We start from the raw sequence: 19,825 nt of genomic DNA, 5'->3' as shown, positions 1-19,825 counted from the left end.
TAATTATGGAGGGTCATATATATGTATGTATGTATGTATGTATGTATGTACACACACACACACACACACATATAGATGCTCTGAAACATTGTTTGTTGGAAGTGATGTATTTCAGAAATTAGGAATGCAGTAAATGATTGTTTGGATTTTTTATGCAGATCCACAGGGTGGGTTATAGGAAGTCTCTCATATTCTCATTTGTTGAAACATCAGTGAAATCTTGAAATTTTGTGGTTCATTGATGTGCTGAATCCAACGGAGTATTTAGATTTTGAATTTTGGATTCTGTTTTCAAATTGATTGATGTTAATATATAACTTTGATTTCAAAGAAAACTTGATAAGGGTGATGGATAACCATACTGGGAAGAATCAAGAAATTCAATGGAGTGTTAGATTACCATATGGAGACGTGTATTGTCAGGAATTAGTCATATTCTGTTATTGTTTTGTCAACAACAAAAAAAAAAAATAGTACTGATCACTGTTGAGTTTGGTGTTTTAGGAATTGGTCAAAATTGTGTGTCAAAAGTGTGTAGTATTTCCACCATAAAAATTGTGTAAAATATAAATTGTATGTCCACATTGGTTCCTAGATGTACAGGGTTAAACAGGCTGCACAGGGCATTAGTATGGTTAGGAGCAATGTCTAGCTAGATTTTTAATTTTGGATCATAATAAATTGGTAAATATAAAATTTCAAATTTTTATGTTCTATGTCCACATACATTATTTGTCTGAAGCTTATAAAATAACAGCTTGAATGTTGTGTCCATACTTACCAGAACTAAGTAGGCTGACAAGTAAAAGTTTGGCAATTAAGCCAACTTCAATCATTTCTTGCATCACAAACCTAAGAATAAACAAATATTGTGGAAATTGCTGTACCAAAGACAATAACAGGTCAGCCAAAATTAGTAGTGAGAGTAAACAACAGAGAAACCAATTTTGATGGGTTTTGTAAACGTCTCTACTTGCAGGATCAAACTGGAACTTTCCTTAAACCAGCATCTTTCCAAAATAAACACTTTGTGAGTGAAATTAGCTAATTATATATTTTCAGAAAAAGTTTGTAACTCTTGAGTTTCCCATGTGCATTATTTCTAACAAATAAAAAAAGTAGAAAAAAAATCACATTTTTTATTTTAAAAACAAAGATACAAATATCTTTAAATACAGATCAACTTGTTCCCAATAACCTTAATATGTGTTCATTTGAAATATATCCTCCAGATTCTAAGAACTGGATCACAACAAACATTTCTTACTAATTTTCGTTACTATGTCTTGATGAAATGTGAGAACCACCAGAAAATAGGCTCTATTATTTCAAAAAACCTTTCATCTAATCAATATTGACTGATGAAAATTATTAAACTTTCAAATTCGAAACAGTACCAATGTTTAATTATTAAAGGTGAAAGTAAGATAAGTGCAATAAATAGGATAGTGACTAGAAACTTAAAGCAAAGACAAACATGATTTACACATAATCAAACTTCTGATAACAGACAGAACACTGATCATTGGCTAATGAGATACTTCTCTGATGTCTTTAACCTTGCTGACAATATACTAAAATAGTGTGCAACTAGTGTATTAATGCCCAACACCAACTGTTCTGAGTTTTCCCTTAAAAAAACTTTTGACATATAGATTGATTTTGATTTTACAAATACACTTGGCTTAAAAAAAAAGACTTTTGCACTTAAAGAAAAAGTCTAAACCACTTGTTCTATAAACAAATTTACCCCTAAAACATTAACCTTGGCACCTGATAACTGTTGTTTTACATAGACTGGTTGAGTACATATTCAGAACACACGCAAGTTATCTATTCTAAGTTTAATACTGATTTAATCACTACAAATACATATAAATACCTACATTGCACTTCATATATGCTACAAGCACTCTAAAACAGCATGAATGATGATATTGTGACTTTATTCAGTATATTTGAATTCTATAAATAAACAAACTTCATACCAGTAGCTAACATGATCAAAGCAAATATGTTTTCTCACTATCAGATTTTCAAGAAATTGAGGTAAACGCTTTTTCACTCGTACATAGAGTTTGTTTTTAGATTCACAAATAAACTGCATTTTAAACATTCATTGTTAAATTAAATATTGTGAGCAAGCTCACATAGATAATACCCCAAGATTGTGAAGTACTTGAGATTGATTATCATCCTTTGCAAACATCAAACACATTAACATATGATGCCTAACCTTAACATCAAATCTTATCAAAAATCCTTCAGTGGATTAGTTTCCATTTAGAGATTTTAACATTAAGTTGAATTATTTCCTTTAATATGCATTAGACAACAGTTACATTTCTTCATTAACATCTACATATTTCTGTGGACAGACAAGAAAGACCTTCAGGGTGGTTTCTACAAATATACCCCCAAAAAACAACCTTGTTTGTAGGGGGTATAATTAAATCTATATTGTATTATACTACATGTTTTAATTTTAAGAAGCATATATTTGCATCCATTTCAAAATCCTGAGATGACAATCATTACATTGAATTATGTTTTATTATTTACCAATGCAAAATGAAGCATATAATCAAATAAATATCCAATAAAATCATTTAAAAATATAAATTAACAAATTATCACAGATACTTTTACTGAACGGTAATTTACATGTATCTTGTACATAACTACATAAGTTTGTCCAATACAAGTTCATACAAAATCAGCAGTTTTAATCACAGCAGACTGGGTTTTCCGTTGATGTAAACTTTTTTTTGACCTGATTTTGATAAATACGCCTATAATATTGTGCATCAATGAAATGTTAAGAGATACCCCACGAGACAATGTTAAAATATAGGGGATGGCAAAATGTTCAAATTGCCTTACTAAAAACCTAAATTTTGGGTTTTGCCAAAAATTAAGCTCAACCTGTTATATGGTACTTCACAATTCTGCAAGTTTTTAAAAAAAAATCATTGATCTGTTCTCAAGTTATCATCTGGAAGCCTTCTGGGATGGACAGATGGACGGACATGCAACTGGGTATAAAAACTAAAATATTTACTGATATAGTCATTATACAGGGACAACAAGAACAGTCAGTACAGTACAGAAACAAATCTGAAACAATGAAAGACTTATCAACCACAGTAGCACTTATTCCATTCTCAGGTTTTGCACATTTTGCTGTCCAGTACAGACAACTGTTCACAGTGCATTTTCCCTTCAGTCAGGACATTCAATCCACTAAGTTCCCTAATAATGTGAGAAAGATCATCCAGGGTAGATCCAGCATGGTTGTTCTTTATACAGACTCATAATCTTTTTGCCATTGTATATATTTTTCTTTGTTAATACTGGCTGATGGTTTAGTCCTTTCTATGGCCTTCAATACATCTGTTGTTGTTATAGTGTCCAATCTGATGTGTAAATCTCCTGAAATAATCATAAATAACTTGTTGTGATATATGTATCTAGCTCTTAAATAAATCAATCTAGGTTAGATCAAAAGGAGCTTGACAGCTTCCATTTCATGAATAAGCTATTAAAATAAATTCTGCTACTCAGCTTCAAGGCCGTAGGTAATATTTTAGTTCAATCACTTCCTTCAATAGCTTACTGTTTGATACCACTGGCAGACAAGTAGTACAAACATGCACATTGACCAAAATATGTGAAATGCATGTTATAAGTATTCAATCAACTTAAAAATGTGAAATTAAGACAGATTTGAAAACAGAGTAGGAGCATTTTAATTTTGTTAACAGTTTCAAAGTCAATAATAAAAAAAAAAAAATAAAGAACATTTCTAAGGTCTTGTTTTTGACTGTCCTTACATTGTTAATGACTTTAGGAATTATGGAAATGAAAGAATGATTCACTCAAAATAGAAGCAAAGGACACTTCAAAAAGCAAAGCTGAAAATCAGACCCATTCTTCCTAAATAGGCATTATGTATTAAAAAGCCGGGGCACATGTATTCATACTTTTTTTGCCATTTCAGAATCCCAAGGTATTCAATTTTAGAATTTGTAACTCATCTTTTTATTTTCATTTACAGCAACACTGACCAAAAACAATGAAAGGGGTATGAATATTATTCAGGGGGTTAATCAAAAGCAAAAAATGAAGGTCAATACCTATATTACTGCCATCAAATCCTGCAAAACAAAATCTTTTCCAAATTACATCACAGGGAATTTATTTTTCATTTCTTAAGTCATTAGAAAAGAATGTATTTGAATGGCTTAAAAAATAAATTAACTTCTTTCAAAAGTCCTCTTTCATCATTGATATTACTGGTAGTACAGATGTAATTCATTCTGCTTACTGATAAGTTAGTCATATTTTGAAGTTCTAAATAAATGCTAACATCTCTATGTTTAAACATGTTATATTATGCTATGCAATAAATAGAGGTCTCACCAGTTTCATTCTTTTCTAAAGCATCAAATATTTTTCGGACAGGTCTCATGGCAGCCTCTTTACACACCAACTTTAAGTCAGAACCTGAGTAATATTCTGTTCTCTGAGAAAATAAAAAGACAGTTTGATGTTTGACACACTACATTTATCTTTAAAAAGCTTTTCTTTCAAATCCCTAGCAGAACAGTTATTGATTTCTTTCTGATTTAAGTTACTAAGTAGTATAACAATGTCCCCCCACGAAAAAAAAGTGCAGAAAACTTTAAATTCGCTGAAATTTTCTGAAAGTCTAAGGGCCATAACTTCCATAAAAATCGATCAACCCTAACCAAAGCCGAACTTAATCTGTAACTTCTCACAGTATGACTGCATACAAAATATAAAATCAATTGGTAATAGCATTACAAAAAAAAAGTGCAGAAAACTGTAAATTCACTAAAATTTTCTAAGTCCAAGGGCCATAACTCCCATATAAATAATTCAACCATAACCAAAATCAAACTTAATCTTTAACTCTTCAAAATAAAGTGACATACTAAAAAACAAACTTATTTGGTAAAAGCAAAGTAAAAAAAAGTGTGGGAAAAGCAGACAGACGGACAGCTGCCCGGCCTTTTCCATGTCCCCATGCTAGGCGTCGCTGGGGACAAAAATAGTTCATTATTTTAAACCTGATCTTACAGAAATGGTCCTATCATCAGTAAAATTTAAAATTTAATATTCTTTACCACAAAAATCTTTAAAACATGGATTTTGCAATTTGTCCGTAGCTACTGAATCATTTCACAATGCAGTTATTGAAAGGTTGAATGGTTCTGATCAACAAAAATTCCAGAGTTAGAATGCTGGATCACAAAAAAAACATGGACTGAAAAGGAACTTTCATGACTAAGATCTGAAATCTTCAGTATATTTAAGTCAGTATATAAAATGATATGAGAATATGCTATCAAAATTATTTACTCACAGCAGCTAAAACATCATAATCAACATTAGACAACAGTTCCAATCCTCCTTCCTTGGGTACAACTACAGGAGGTAAATGGAATTTAAACATAGCTTTTCTAGCATCTAATGTAGGCAAATCTACAAGGATTCTCTTTTCTAATCTACGTAACATTGCTTGGTCTAACTCCCTGAAAAACAAATTACATTTCCTTATTGTTCATTCTACTTTCATTGTTATTGCCTACATATTCTGTTTAAATATGAAACAATTATAAAGTTTAGTTTCCATGGTTTTCTTCTGCAAGTATATGTGATTACTGATTAAATTTCTTTCAAACTTTGTAAGACTGTTTTGTCACAGTATGTTTTTGAACCTGATGCACTACCATTTCCATTAGACTAATTTTCCAGGAGTTATGGGGCTTTGTTCATTTGACTTTATAGGAACAATTTGTGGAAGCAACTCCGAACTTCATTCATATATTGTGGGATTGTAAATCATGATGCACATGTGTTTAAGCCTGATGCTTATAATCAACATGATTTTCCAGGAGTATGGAGAATTTTACAATTTTTTTGCACTTTATGGAAACAACTCCTTTGAGACCATAGATAAAGTATTGTTCATTCTTTGTTAGTCAAAACATGCATTTGATCCTATTCCACCACAATTTAATTCAGCAGATTTTAGAGGAGACATAGGACTAAAATGTGTTATGCTGTGACACAATGGAAACTTTTGATATTGTGCTGGAACTGTTATTTTCAACCAATTTAAAAAAAAATTTGAAGTACTTTAACAAGTAAATTAATTGAAACCCAGTTTGTTTCAGGTTGATTAATGAACATGCTCTTGGACTTGTCCTTTGTCTTTGTGGATTTATTCTTTGACCCAATTCATAGTACTGTTGTTATTCTTATTTTTTCATATTTTGTAGAAGTGTGGAAGTTTATACTTAATCACCATTTTAGTAATATAAATTTTGTGTATCATGGTTTCTGTGAGTTCTATTTTTGTTTTGGAACATATGACTATAAGAAGAAATTTTCTGCCATATGGAGCCAATTAAATACTTCTCTGTTTAAGAATCAGGCAAAATGTGTGGCACATGAAGAAAAAAGTATTTATACCTCATAACCTCCAGAAATAACCCTAAAAGTGATTGTAAATTTTGCTTTTTTAAGACATTGATAGGTCAAATTTAGTTGAAATGCACTATAGAAAAATGGCAGGAAAAATTTCCTGCACTTTTCTTCTATATTGGCAGTCAAAAAATATCTAAGACACTGATGCTTCAGGATAAATTTAAATAGCTTTTCAGTTGTTTTCTTGATGTACTGAATATATCTGAGGCAAAAAAACAAAAAACAAATTGAGTAAAATGATGTGCCACCCATTGCCTGATTCTTACACAGAATGGTACTTAAATACCCATTTTTGTAACTGCATCGATATAACAAGAACAACTAAGGATCATACTTGAAACCAAGATAATATGAGACAGGTGAAACCTGATACAATCTCGAAGAAACAAAAATTAAAAAAACTTTCATGTTTTTTGTAAGCCCTGGTATAATATTCTTATTACCTTCCAATGTAGTAAGAATTGTCTTGACAAAATTGTCATATTACATTCTCCTAATTATCATGTTCTGAATTGTCTTTGGGCCAGATTGTCCAGGATAGATAAGCATTTTTGTATAAATTCAGGCATCATGTTTTGACCATCACTATCTTTGAAAAAGCTATGCTTTGATTTATATTCAAACATCAAAGCTAGCGACTGTTTTCTGAGACAGATGTGGTTGTAAATAGCACTTTACAAAGTATACAATAATAAAGCTGCCATAATGCTACTTTTAAGTTCCTGATTTAACATACAAACTGGACATTGATGATTTTCTGGCCATAAGCATATTGGACCCAATTGATAATACAACCATGCTCCACCTTATTTCTACTACCAACTATTAGAATACAAGGTCTCATCTTGAGATACACAAAAAAGTTATGAAATAGTTCATAAAATCATACCATGGTAAATTAGAAGCTGCCAAGAGAAATACTAAGTCATCTGTTTTGGCTAGACCATCCATCTGTACTAATAATTCTGTCTTCATTCTTCTACTTCCCTCGTGTTCACTGAAAATTAGTCATTTTAAAAACAACATTCTAAAGTACTGAAATCTACAATTATTACGACATTGATCTACAGGAGAAGTTTACAATGCCTAGAGCACAATTTGCAGTAAATTTTTTAGAAACTAAGGATAATCCATAAAGTTAAACACCACTATTACACATATTCACGGACTATTCCACAAAGTCCTCAAATTAGACTCCCTCTTTTTTACTTATACGCTGAATTGGTGTAATTCTTTTAACAAAAGTAACAAAAGATTAACAACACAATTTAAGTTGATATCACCATATTTTATCTGATTTAGCATTGTTTTAAATGAATATTATTTTCAAAGCATTTTTTTTCATGCCATGTCAAAAAATTCTGACTCACCTTATACCCCCTTGAGATCCTCTTTGACTCATTATGGCTTCTAACTCATCAATAAAGATTGTTGATGGAGCATAGAATCTTGCCATTTCAAATAGCACCTGAAAATGGGATATACAGAATTCAGAATGAAAGCAAACATAAGAGAAAAACCCAAATTTTGTACTTTCAAAACTATGGTCAACAATGTATAGTACATCATGAACAGTTATGCAGCTATACCAGTTTATAAGTTTATCTTTGAAAAGATACCTAATATCAATGTACATGTAGGTGAGATCAGTACCAATTCCTTTTGATGATATGTGTAATAACATAATTATTTTACTATTAACTTTTCAGAGGAGAATTGTCTTTTAAGACTTTGGTATTACTCAGCCTAGGATTGAACCCACAACCTCATATTGAGGTGAACATTTTACCCCAGAGCCTGTGAGATAGTTATAAACAAATACATGTACTATATTTACCCTAACTAGTTTTTCAGAATCACCCCTCCATTTGCTTACTATACTAGTTGCTGATATATTGAAAAATGTAGTATGGCATTCAGTAGCTATTGCTTTTGCTAACAGAGTTTTTCCTGTCCCTGAAATTAGAAGGGAAAAAAAAAATCAAAACAACCAAATGCAATAAGAAATTTAATAATGTCAGGATTTTATACAGAAATAATTCTATTCAACTTTCGGATTACAAAACAATGCCAGTCAATGTTCATGATATCTTGTTCAGTGTCAGACTAGTCATTGTGAAGGTTGATCAAATTGAGATAATATCATTTTAAACTAACAAAAAAAAAAAAACAAAAACAAAAACAAAAAAAAAACAGATGAATATCTCTTTACAGAAAACTCTGTTATACTAATCAAACAGGAGGTTTATAGACTCGCATTTTAAATATAATCACAACCATCTTAAGTCTACATGTACTAGATTTCAAAGAAGGCATTACCTGGTGGTCCATACAACAGCAAACCCTTCCAAGGAGACAGGATTCCTCTAAATAACTGTGGATACTACAATCACAACAGAATCTTAAGACTAACATTGGGGTTTTCTTAATTGGATTTATTATTTCTTTTCCAAACATGTCAAACTTTCGTACATGTATTTTTGTACCTAAAATCAAGATTGCTGTTTTTGTACGTTTTACAAAATATAAAAATAAAATAATAATCAAAAGCAAAATTATAAAACAATCCTTTTATCAGTGAAGCTTCTCCAAACGGCCACCACGGGGACAAAAAGAAATGGCTGATTTACAGAGGTGGCTGGTATGGTAAAAAACAGCAAAGAATTCCCAGAGTTGTCTCCCCTTATGGTGCTTTATAACTGACTATGTAGTCTTGCATGTACATCACTAGTTTTATCATACTGTTACATTGTTTTATGTTTTATAATAAAATGTCTTGTTTTTTGTTTTATAATAAAATTTCTTGTTTCTTTGTTGTTGTTTATTTCATATTTGACTTGATAAAAATAAAAGCATCATTATTTTATCATTTATTAAAGCACTATTATCATAAAGATATTATGTACATGTAAAGACATAATTCAAAACATTAAGACAAAAGACAAGTTAAAAGTAATGAGAGCACTACACAACAAATAGCACACAATTGATAAAAGTCCATAAAATCACTGGAAAAAGCTGTCCAAGGTAGTCTGTCTCTCTTGTACACATTTCTGTATGAGTAACTGTTAGAGATCTATGATGATCATCTGTGTTTTTTGAAGGATAGAGCAGACTGTGTAGTTTGGTGAATCTTCTTAACTGCTGCTAGTGTCTCCTCTAGTGAAAGCTGTTCCTGTGTTGCTGTCTCTGGTTCAGTGCTGTCGTCGTCGTCACTTTCATTTGTGTCTGGCTGTTGTTTGTGGCTTGCAATGAGTTCTTTTTCCCAATCATCAGAGTCATCTTCATTTGATAAGTTGTCATTGAAGCACAGGTCGTCATTACTGAGTTTGAATTCTCTTGCAACCTGGTTTAGTGGGACATTGTCATTATAGTCATCTTCTTCTTCAGTAGTAGTATCTTCAAAGTTGTCAGTGGGTGAGAATCCTGCTAAGGCGAAACACTTCCTGATGGTGGTGTCCTTGGTGTTGTCCCATGACCTGGTTATCCAACGGATGGCATCCAAGAAGTTGATCTGGCAGCAAAGTTCTGTAGCTGAGTTGGTGTTGTCAATCTTGGTGAGTAGTGATGTGATCATAAGTTTGCAGTAGCAGGCCTTGAATGCACAGATGATCCCTTGGTCAAGTGGCTGAAGTACAGAAGTGGTGTTTGTTGGTAAGAATTTCAAAGTCATATTGCTGAGTCAGACATCTTCTGAGTGTGATGAAGCCTTGTTAAGGAACATCAGGAAGTTTCTGCGTTGGTGTCTCATAGTATGGTTAACTGTCTGTATCAAATCTCTAAATAAGTCAGCAGTCATCCAGCTTTTTTGTTGGAGTAGTAGGTTACGGGTAAGCTGCTCTTGTTGACATTCTTGAAGCATCATGGATTGAGTGCTTTACCTGTTAAAAAAGAATTGAAGTTATCGAAGATGCAGCAAACACAAACAAACAGTTCAAAGGCACTATTTTGTTAAAAAATTGCAAATTCTTATTTTATCTCTAAGTTAAATGCAAATTTGTGTACTTTAAGTCTTTAAAGCTTTTTAAAAAAATCATTAGCTAAACCATTGCAATAGAATTTAAAAAAAAATTTAAATAAAAAAATTCACAACATAAAAAAAAAAAAGACATTATACCTATCACCAGTGGCTTGAGTTTTTCACCTGTTGAACTGCATGCAAACATCACAGTAAGTCTCTCTTTTGCATTCTCGCCACCTTTACAGGATTGGTCCTTTGCTGAAAGTGTCTTGTCAGGTAAGGCTCTGTAGAAAAGGCCAGACTCGTCACAGTGAAAGATGTTGTTCGGTGAGTAGTCCTTGGTGATTTCCGGAAATTGTTGTAGATAGTCGTCAACAGTGTCTGTATCTACGCTGACAATCTCCCCACTGACTTTGAATGCGTTCACTGAGTACCAGCACTTGGTTCTCCATCAATCTAGCCATCCATTAGATGCTTTGAAGTCTGGGATGTTGAGTTCAGAAGCAAACACAAGTGCCTTTTCCTGGATGATGGGTCCAGAGATAGGCATGCCTTTTGCTCTAGCTATACTGAACCATTTCTCCTGGTACCAAAACTTCATCGAAGTAGACATAATCACCATGAACCAAAAACTAACAGTACCATGAATACTAAAATGGGTTAGGGCAATAGTAAATAATATGTAAGCAAAGTGGATGGTCACACGATAACGCTGACTGTAATTTATTACAGGATGCATCAAACACTCATAATATAAATATATATCAAAACACATATATGTATATATGACCAAAAAATAAAAATTTAACCTGTTCAGTGTAACGTCGTCGCGCTGAATGACAAGACTTGCACAAAACCTGGGAAACTTAATTCAACGAAGCATGACAAAAGAACCCTAAAAGCACCCTCTAGTCTACATATGATGAAACACCCATGAGAAAATAATTTCATTCTAATGCACTACCTGTTTAAACGAATGAAATTATATTTCTAAACAATGTCGTTAATGTAAAAAAATTTGCGTGTTGAATCTCTGTTTCTTTGGGTTGGCATTAAGTCCATATTGCTCATGGTAGGTGTCTTTCTTCTTAAATATGTCACCTACGGTTGACTTGTCTATGTTTTACTTTTCGGCAAGCTGCCTTTGTGAAGGTTTGGGTACAGTATCGTGAACTTTGATCAGGCTGATCTTATCACTGAGTGATAACTCTACACGTTGTTGTTTTGCTGGGTGAGACATATTTAGTCCAATTCAAAACTTTTGGCCTTTTTATTTCATTTCAAAGCCTTGTAAATAATTAAGAATCAAACGTTACTACCGATAAATTATGTTCACAGTGTAGAAAGACAATTTGTTAAAGATCAAAATGCTATTGATTGTAATTTACTTATTAATCATCAGTTCTATTTTATTTAACTACCTGTAAACAAAATTTATTAATTTTACATTGGCTTGGGTATAGATCAAGTTAATTTGACAGTTTAAGAATTGCACTATTAAATAACCGCGATTAAGGTAATACCTGATGTATGCGTACATCAATTAACACCTGTCAAGTTACAAAAGGTGAAGTCCCAATTAAATTGTTTGTTTACACAACTGTCCACTTAATAAGCATCGATGAATGAATGATCAATTATGTAATCATTTACTGTTCTACTGACACATTTATTACAGGTAAATCATAACCTCTCAGCTGGAATTGAGAGGTTGTTATTACTTGAATTATGTAAAGAATTTGTGAAAAACTGGCCAGTTTTAAGGGGTGGCCAGTCTATTGAAGACAAAATAGACAGGTTTTTAGGTATACAGGCCAGGGCTTTTGAAAATGGCCGGTTTGAGAAGTTTCACTGTAATTTAAATAAAATATTCTATTGTCTATTGTTCATTAATGAAACCATATTTTCAGTAAAAAAATCGACAAAATCAAAATTTCATATTTTTCAGCTAAGTCCTACCTTAATGGGATATACAACAGCTTCTTTAGACAACCTTTTTGCATGGTCCAATCCTATAATATCATCCCATTTAACATCTATATTCTGTACAAATATATCCTGTAATAGGAATTAAAATACTGTTTTGAAAAATATAGCAGCAAGAGTATGAGGGTTAGATAAATATAGGCAATCTAGTTTTATTCCTACCCAAATAATATGTTCACTTCAATGTAAATTAACCTAACATCATAAGATGGGAAAAAACTCCTATTGTTTCATTCTTGTTCTTGGCCTTAGGACTCCTTGAGTTATTGTCATAAATAGATCAACAGTGACATTCAGTTTATTCTGTTTTTTTTTCATCTTTCCAATGCTTACATTTGTTAAAGTGTCATTCATCACAATCAGCGTGGTTTGATATTAACTTTAAATGGTAAGTAGTTAATAAGACTATCAAGAAAAATAATTGGTAAGTCCTGCAGGAGGTAGCCTGGTGAGGTTGGGACTACCATTATTGTCCACCCCTGAATCAGTTTTTTACTACTTCTTACATTGATTTTTTTCATTCGAACAAGGTTGACACTTCAATTACCCAAATAAATGTCTCTTTTTCTTCAACCATGAAAGCCAATTCCCTTTGTATAGCCTTAGTATGAAAACAATGCAACAAAATAATGTTTTTAACCTATTAATTTTTTATCACACCACTTGTGTTATGTGTAAAAGTAACATCCTTACCCTACTAATACTTTGTGCTAACTCTCTCCATTCACTATTATAACCAACATAACCACCTAGTGGCTTCAGTAACCTGTCCTACAATGCCAAAAACATACAAAATCAATACATGTACTACCAAATCATGTTAGACCAAGGCAAAATGTGGTTTATAATTAATTACTTGATAACTACAACAAAAACTATAAAAGTGGTATAAAGTGAAACTTCTCCAAACCGCCAACACTGGGACAAGAGGAAATGGCCGATTTATAAGGGTGGCTGGTTTTGTGAAAAATAGCAATGCATTCTTAAAGTTGTTTTCATTAATGTGTTCTATAACTCTACACCTTGTCATTTTGTTGATCGAGGCATGTTTAATGCCAATTCAAAACTTTGGGCCTTTTATTACATTTCAAAGCTTGCATCATTTGTAAATGGTTTGATTTTACAAACGGTACTGCCGACAAATAAAGTTCACTGTTTTCAAAGAATGAGTATTAAAGATCAAAGGGCTATTGATGGTAATGAATCATTTGTATTGTTTTCATTAATTACCCATCAACAAAGTCTAATAATTTCACCCCTTTATTGTTTTGGCTTGGGTACAGGTCACATTAATTGACAGTTTAAATATTGTACTATTAAATGAATCGATTGCCTGACGTGCGTACACACCAATTAACATCCAACCAGTGACAAAATGTAATCTCTGGATTAAATTTGTTGTTTAAACTAATGTCCCCTCCAATAAGCATCTGTCGACTAATGAAATGCAAACCGGTCATTGAATGACTTATTAATTACGTAATATTATGTAATCATTTACAGTTTTGTTGACACATTTATTACAGGTGAACAATAACCGGGCGGCCGGAATTGAGAGGTTGTTTTTACTTGAAATATGTAACTAAAGCCAATGTACGGTTTTAGGGGGTGGCAGGTCTATTGAAGACAAAACATACATACAGGTTTTAAGGTATATTGGCTGGGACTTTCAAAAACAGCTGGTTTGAAGGGAAGACCGGTTTTCTGAGGGTCAGGTTTTGAGAAGTTTCACTGTATTTGATTATCTAATTCATTATTTAAAAATGTGTTTCATTTTATTAACGAAATAAAACTTTCTATAAAACCTCCTTTAATGTTGAATGTTTTACACTGATGCTTCTTTCCAAATGTCAACATTCAGATTACATTCAGTATGATAAAGATAAGGACATGATTTATTGTTACCTGACCATCTACACCTTCCTCTGCATTTAACTTAGTGGCATCATTTATCATCGCTCTTATATCAATTATCTGTCCAGGCTGCAGAGAAATAATGAGTGATTTATCAATAAATTAATGTACAGGAATTTTTCTTTTCATATTCAATGTTAAGTTTATTTGATATGAAGATGATAAAGAGCTGTGAATGTTCTATTATTTGGGAGTATCAATTGCTTTCTTTAAGCATGTGAATTCATGGACTTCCTTAGATAAAGAAAATTGACTTTTTCTTAAGGATCTGAATTTGTGGTTTAATTCACCAATATGAATGGAACTCATTTTACAATAAACTTTTACAATACTTTAAATGCTATAAAGAGTAGCAAGAGTTTAATTCACCAATATGAATGGAACTCATTTTACAATAAACTTTTACAATACTTTAAATGCTATAAAGAGTAGTTCTTTACAGGAGGCATACACACATTTAGAAAAAACTTTATGGGGATATACCTATTCTGTCTCATTATAAATGGTATGATAAAACAATTTTACAACCAAAATAAAACAGCAGACTGTAAACTCCCAAAGGATTGAAAGAAAAAAAGATTTAAATGGTTCAGACAAACTGTCCATCACTACTGAAATATTCACCTTGTTCATACGTTTACTGGGCTCTTCAATGGCACGGTTGTCTGAATTATTATTACTTCCCTGAACTGTCAAACCCTGTAAGGTCAATCCAAGGTCACCATTAGTCAGTGTAGCACCATTAACCTAGCAAAGAACATTGAAGCATAATTAAAAGGCCATACAAATCAGAATTTACTGAAATTAGAAAAAAATACACAAAAATTCTAATAAAATTAGCATATGTCCTTTCACTGTATTCTGATTGGTTGTTCACAATTTAAGGCCTCCTTGATGAAACTTTTTTAAGAGTGTGTAAATTCCATGTAGTTTCTATAATAAACAAACATTGCTGATTTTGCTACTGCTTCACCAAAGAACATGATCATTGAAAGCATTAAACAATATGGTCACTTTTATTATACAGTATAAGTTTTTTTGTTTTTTTTTGGCAAAAAATTTCACATTCTTGTTGTGAAAAGGGTGATTCCAGAACAAACCATTCATCACATAAGGATGAAGAACTCTAAACTTGTGAGGGTAGTATTATGGATATCTTGATGATCAAGTCCCAAAGTTTACTGCCATATTGATTTCGACCAAAACTAAATTAGGAGGTGCACGATGGCATAATGTAATATTCTGTAAAAGTTTCATTCAATTCCATTCAGTGGTAAAGGGGGAGTTACAGATGAGGGGTGTCCCCCACCCCTACCTGTCCCCAAATTCACAAATGACAGTCCAAATTTGCAATGTAAAACCCACCAATTGATTCGAAACAAAATCTAAAATAGGAGGTGTACAATGGAAATATGAAATAAAGATTCTATGAAAGCTAAATTCCATTCAGTGGAATAGGAGGAGTAAAGGATAAGGGGTTGGGTCCCCACATGTCCCCATATTCACAAATGACAAAGTCCACGTTTTCCTATGTGAAACCCCCAAATTGATTTGGATCAAAATTTAAAATAGGAGCTTCACAATGGTAACATGTAATAAATATTCTGTGAAAGTTTCATTCAATTCCATTCAGTGGTGTAGAAGGAATAATGGAATTAAAATGGGTCCCTTCAATTTAACAGAAAGAAGGAAAGAAAGATTGACAGAAGGACATATGTACTGACAAATATCCCTTTCACTATATACCCCAACTTTGCAAATAGGAAAAGGGGGGAGTATAAAAACAACAAAATTACCATCTTGTCAGATTTGCTTTGTTCTGGTCCATTAGGTCTCCTTGTTGAAGATTGGACTTGTCTTTGTCTATTGTTTGCACCAGACTTGGGTCTACCAGACTGTTGTGGAGGACTAGGTGGTCGGCCATTCTGTGGAATTCTAGGTAAGGATGGTGTTAAGGATGCAGAATTTTTACTGAAAATAAATATCAATAAATCCCCATTAGTATTACAGTTTAGCTAATTTTAATTAAATTTTAAAGCTCAATGCAAAACCACAGAGAATGATTCATTCTACATTCAAATACATCCCATTTTTTCTGCTTTGGACCTTACTATATTTATCTGATATTTTTTTTAAAGTAAGAAACAGATATAAGTTCAAATAAAAAGAAGTAAATGCTAATGATATACAGACATGAATGTTTATGATTCTGCAAATAATGTTGTACAACCATGCACTTTCAATGATTATATACATAAGATATTAGAATGTATATGTGATTAAAATGATTGTCATAGCAACACATAATAAAAGATGAACCATGACTACAAATCAAATATTATCATAACCAACATTAGGTGCTTTTTTATGTCACTAAGGGATCAGGTTGTACTGATTGACTCGTCTACAATTCATAAAATATAAAATACATTTGTACATCCATCACCAACCATGTGCCATTTATACCTACCAGGAAGAGGTTGACTTTATACTGAAGTAGAATACAGAAAATACTGACACCTAGTTATTACCTACAGACCTACAATCTGTACAAATACTGACACCTACATCGGTTATTACCTACAGACCTACAGTCTGTACAAATACTGACACCTACATTAGTTATTACCTACTGACCTACAATCTATACAAATACTGACACCTACATTAGTTATTACCTACTGACCTACAATCTGTATGGTTTTATAATGTATTTAGCCTGATGGCAAGTGAGGTCTTTTAGTCTATAAAGCAAGTGAATAACTAAAAGTAGGACTGATTTTTATTTAATTCAAGGTGACAAACTTTTGACAATCTTGTCAGTAACTATTTTTACAACTTTTTTAAAACTTTTTGTTGACATATAAAAGCAGCTTCACCAAAATTAAATAAATTTTGAAAAGAAAACCTAAAAATGTTACTTCAATTGTATTATAGGGCTCTATTTACAGTTAGGAATTACTGTAAAATGTATGAAAATGCCTTGAAATTGTTATTTCCAAACCACATTTTGTATGAAATCATGTGTCAGCATACATGTCATAAAGTATTTAAAGGATGGTTTATTATATCTTCTGCTGAGTAAAATTTTAGTTTGTGATTTTAAAGCAGACATTGTTAAAATAATACATTTTTGTAAACTACAAGAGATTTATCTAAATACATGTCCTTCTTTTTTTAATTGTCATGGTGTACTGGTAGACTGACAACATTAAAATACAAACTGTGCCAACTTCTTTTTAAAGTAACCCATTTTAAGATACTTAATTGTAAATTAAATTTGGATCATACATTTCTGACTTATGCCAATGCCACTGACCCAAAACAAGGATCTAATAACTCTACCGCCTTTCCAAAGATAACGATCTTATAAAACAAAAAGGCTGACTAACAAAGATGATGGTGTGACTACAATTACACATGTCAAATTGATAAAAACATTTTCAATTTTTTAGGGTAAAAGAGTTGTATTGACAACATCCCCTGCACCTTTGAGTAACACTGCACATACATACCGTGGAGATCTTATACTGAATGATTAACAAAAATAAGCAACTATAAATATTCACACAGATTACTCCCCCTTCTATCATATGTCATGAAAGGAGTTACCTCTAAACAAAAACTGCGAAACTCAAAAGAATACATGGATGAGATAGGCATAAAAGTGTTAACTGCAGATAAAAACTTCCAAACTGCATTATGTTCAAATTCCCTGATGCTTTTAACGCATCAATGGATGCAATTAATGCAAAAATGATGCATCAATTCTAATGATATGCTAAAGCATTTTCTTTCTTGTGTCAGAAAAAACCCCTCAACGTTTCAATAAGCATCTAACAAAAATTAGGAACTCATATATGACACATTCTACAAAAATGAAGAACTCAAATAAAACAATTAATCTGGGAAAAGTGGCAGTGGGGGATGTTAAAAATAATGTGATTACATAATGTGAAATAAAGACATGTGATCTTTACTTTGATCATATTTCAAATTTAGATAACTTTAACTTTAAATTTTGATAAAACTGCACTCCATCCCAAATTTTGTGCATGGCAAGAAAACATATACATACCGAGGAGACCTACGTTCTCTACTAAAACTAAAGCTGAAGGAGAGAAATCAACATTGACTATACCATAACCCTTAACAGCAGGTTTGTTATATGAAATAATAACAATCCACCTGTTTATTCATACATCCATTTAATAATCTACAAGAGCTTAGGTCACTCCTTCTCATCCTTATAGTTTACAGGTTTTAGTTACTTTTCAACCAGAAGTTGAGCAACACAAAAAAATTAGGAGCCATTATGAACTTTACATCTATAATCTTGACAATCTCTGATCTCAGACAACCATTAAGGGTTTGACACAGCATTAATAACAGTAGGAATTTGATTTTAGAATAATTAATTAGAAAAAACAGTATTAAGTCTGTTTAAGTTCTAGAATACAATTAATTAAAGCTTTTAACTTCATAAAATAGGGAAAGCACACATAACATGACCTTTGACATATAACAACATACCTGCAAGAATTAAGAATTGTTTCATTTTTATCTGGGATGGTTAATAATTTTAAGGCCCATAACTTCCTCAAAATCAGTGAAGGGAACAAAATATAAACTTGATCTCTAACCCCTTTAACCTATTTATCAAAAAACAGTCTGTTGAAATTGTCTGTTGCGTAACTACTGAACGACAAACTAGGGTAAAACTTATATGGTGTATAAAAAAGCTTACTTGACACTAAGCTGGAATCATTATGTTGAAATGTGTTTATGTTTAAAAAATGTATTTTCTTTACTCAAAGAACCAAAACTTAAAGAGTAAATAATTGAATAAACAAATATCAACAGAAAGTGATGATGAACATGCAACCCTCAAGTAATTGAGCAGACAAGTAGCAATTAAATCCATTGATGTCATTATGGTAAATATTCCCACCAGTTACTCTAGTTTTAACCACTTGAAAAGTCTATAATTTTAGAATACAACAATACAGAAGAAATTTCAAGCAAAATGAAATACACTGTCTAAAGATTTAAGTTTTCAATGGAACAAAACATATCAGTGAACATGCCAGATAGCTTATTTTAATCAATATAGATCTTCCATAGCAGCTGAGTTAACCAAAAAGAAAAAAATTAAGCCATAAAATACTGCAACAACACTGGCAAAAGTGTATACAAGACAAATATTCAAAAAAAATAAATGACAAGACAAGAATGAATCAATGCATTATGGACATGAACAATAAATGATACATGTCATGCTTGTTTTATCTACCTAGCAAGTTACATGTGTAGCCTATGTGATGAAGACTTACCCTAAAGAAGTATGGCACCGATGAATACTTGCACTATAATATGTAAGCAGTCATCTAAATCATAAATCCTTGTTCTATCAAGGAATAAAAAGGGGTTTCTAAAAAAAAAACTTGC

General features: G+C 32.0%; 1 protein-coding gene across 14 annotated transcripts in view; it reads right to left on the bottom strand.

The window, feature by feature from the left end:
- Positions 1-1,125: 1,125 nt before the first annotated feature.
- The window catches only part of LOC148622900 (katanin p60 ATPase-containing subunit A-like 2), a 29,096-nt gene continuing 10,396 nt past the window's right edge, over positions 1,126-19,825 (bottom strand). For 2 of the 14 annotated variants that reach the window (XM_088573199.1, XM_088573205.1), the window contains 16 exons: positions 18,456-18,488; positions 17,893-17,907; positions 16,848-16,868; positions 16,174-16,348; positions 15,002-15,124; positions 14,369-14,446; positions 13,157-13,234; positions 12,437-12,535; positions 8,836-8,899; positions 8,354-8,472; positions 7,887-7,984; positions 7,406-7,513; positions 5,390-5,558; positions 4,423-4,525; positions 4,137-4,157; positions 1,126-3,432 (listed from right to left, as the gene is read on the bottom strand). In XM_088573199.1, coding sequence (XP_088429325.1) covers positions 3,302-3,432; positions 4,137-4,157; positions 4,423-4,525; positions 5,390-5,558; positions 7,406-7,513; positions 7,887-7,984; positions 8,354-8,472; positions 8,836-8,899; positions 12,437-12,535; positions 13,157-13,234; positions 14,369-14,446; positions 15,002-15,124; positions 16,174-16,348; positions 16,848-16,868; positions 17,893-17,907; positions 18,456-18,488 — 1,435 coding nt within the window. In that variant the 3' untranslated portion in view covers positions 1,126-3,301. Of the gene's footprint in view, positions 3,433-4,136; positions 4,158-4,422; positions 4,526-5,389; positions 5,559-7,405; positions 7,514-7,886; positions 7,985-8,353; positions 8,473-8,835; positions 8,900-12,436; positions 12,536-13,156; positions 13,235-14,368; positions 14,447-15,001; positions 15,125-16,173; positions 16,349-16,847; positions 16,869-17,892; positions 17,908-18,455; positions 18,489-19,710; positions 19,744-19,825 lie in introns of all 14 variants that reach the window. The other 12 variants (XM_088573200.1, XM_088573207.1, XM_088573203.1 and 9 more) reach the window with 8 other exon arrangements.

The sequence above is a fragment of the Perna viridis genome, chromosome 3, assembly GCF_037379345.1.
Source record: "Perna viridis isolate PV_CMFRI_1.1 ecotype Kerala chromosome 3, ASM3737934v1, whole genome shotgun sequence".
In the NCBI taxonomy this organism is placed as follows: domain Eukaryota; kingdom Metazoa; phylum Mollusca; class Bivalvia; order Mytilida; family Mytilidae; genus Perna; species Perna viridis.
Note: the sequence above shows the minus strand (reverse complement) of the source record. Positions and strands in the feature narration are given on the sequence as shown.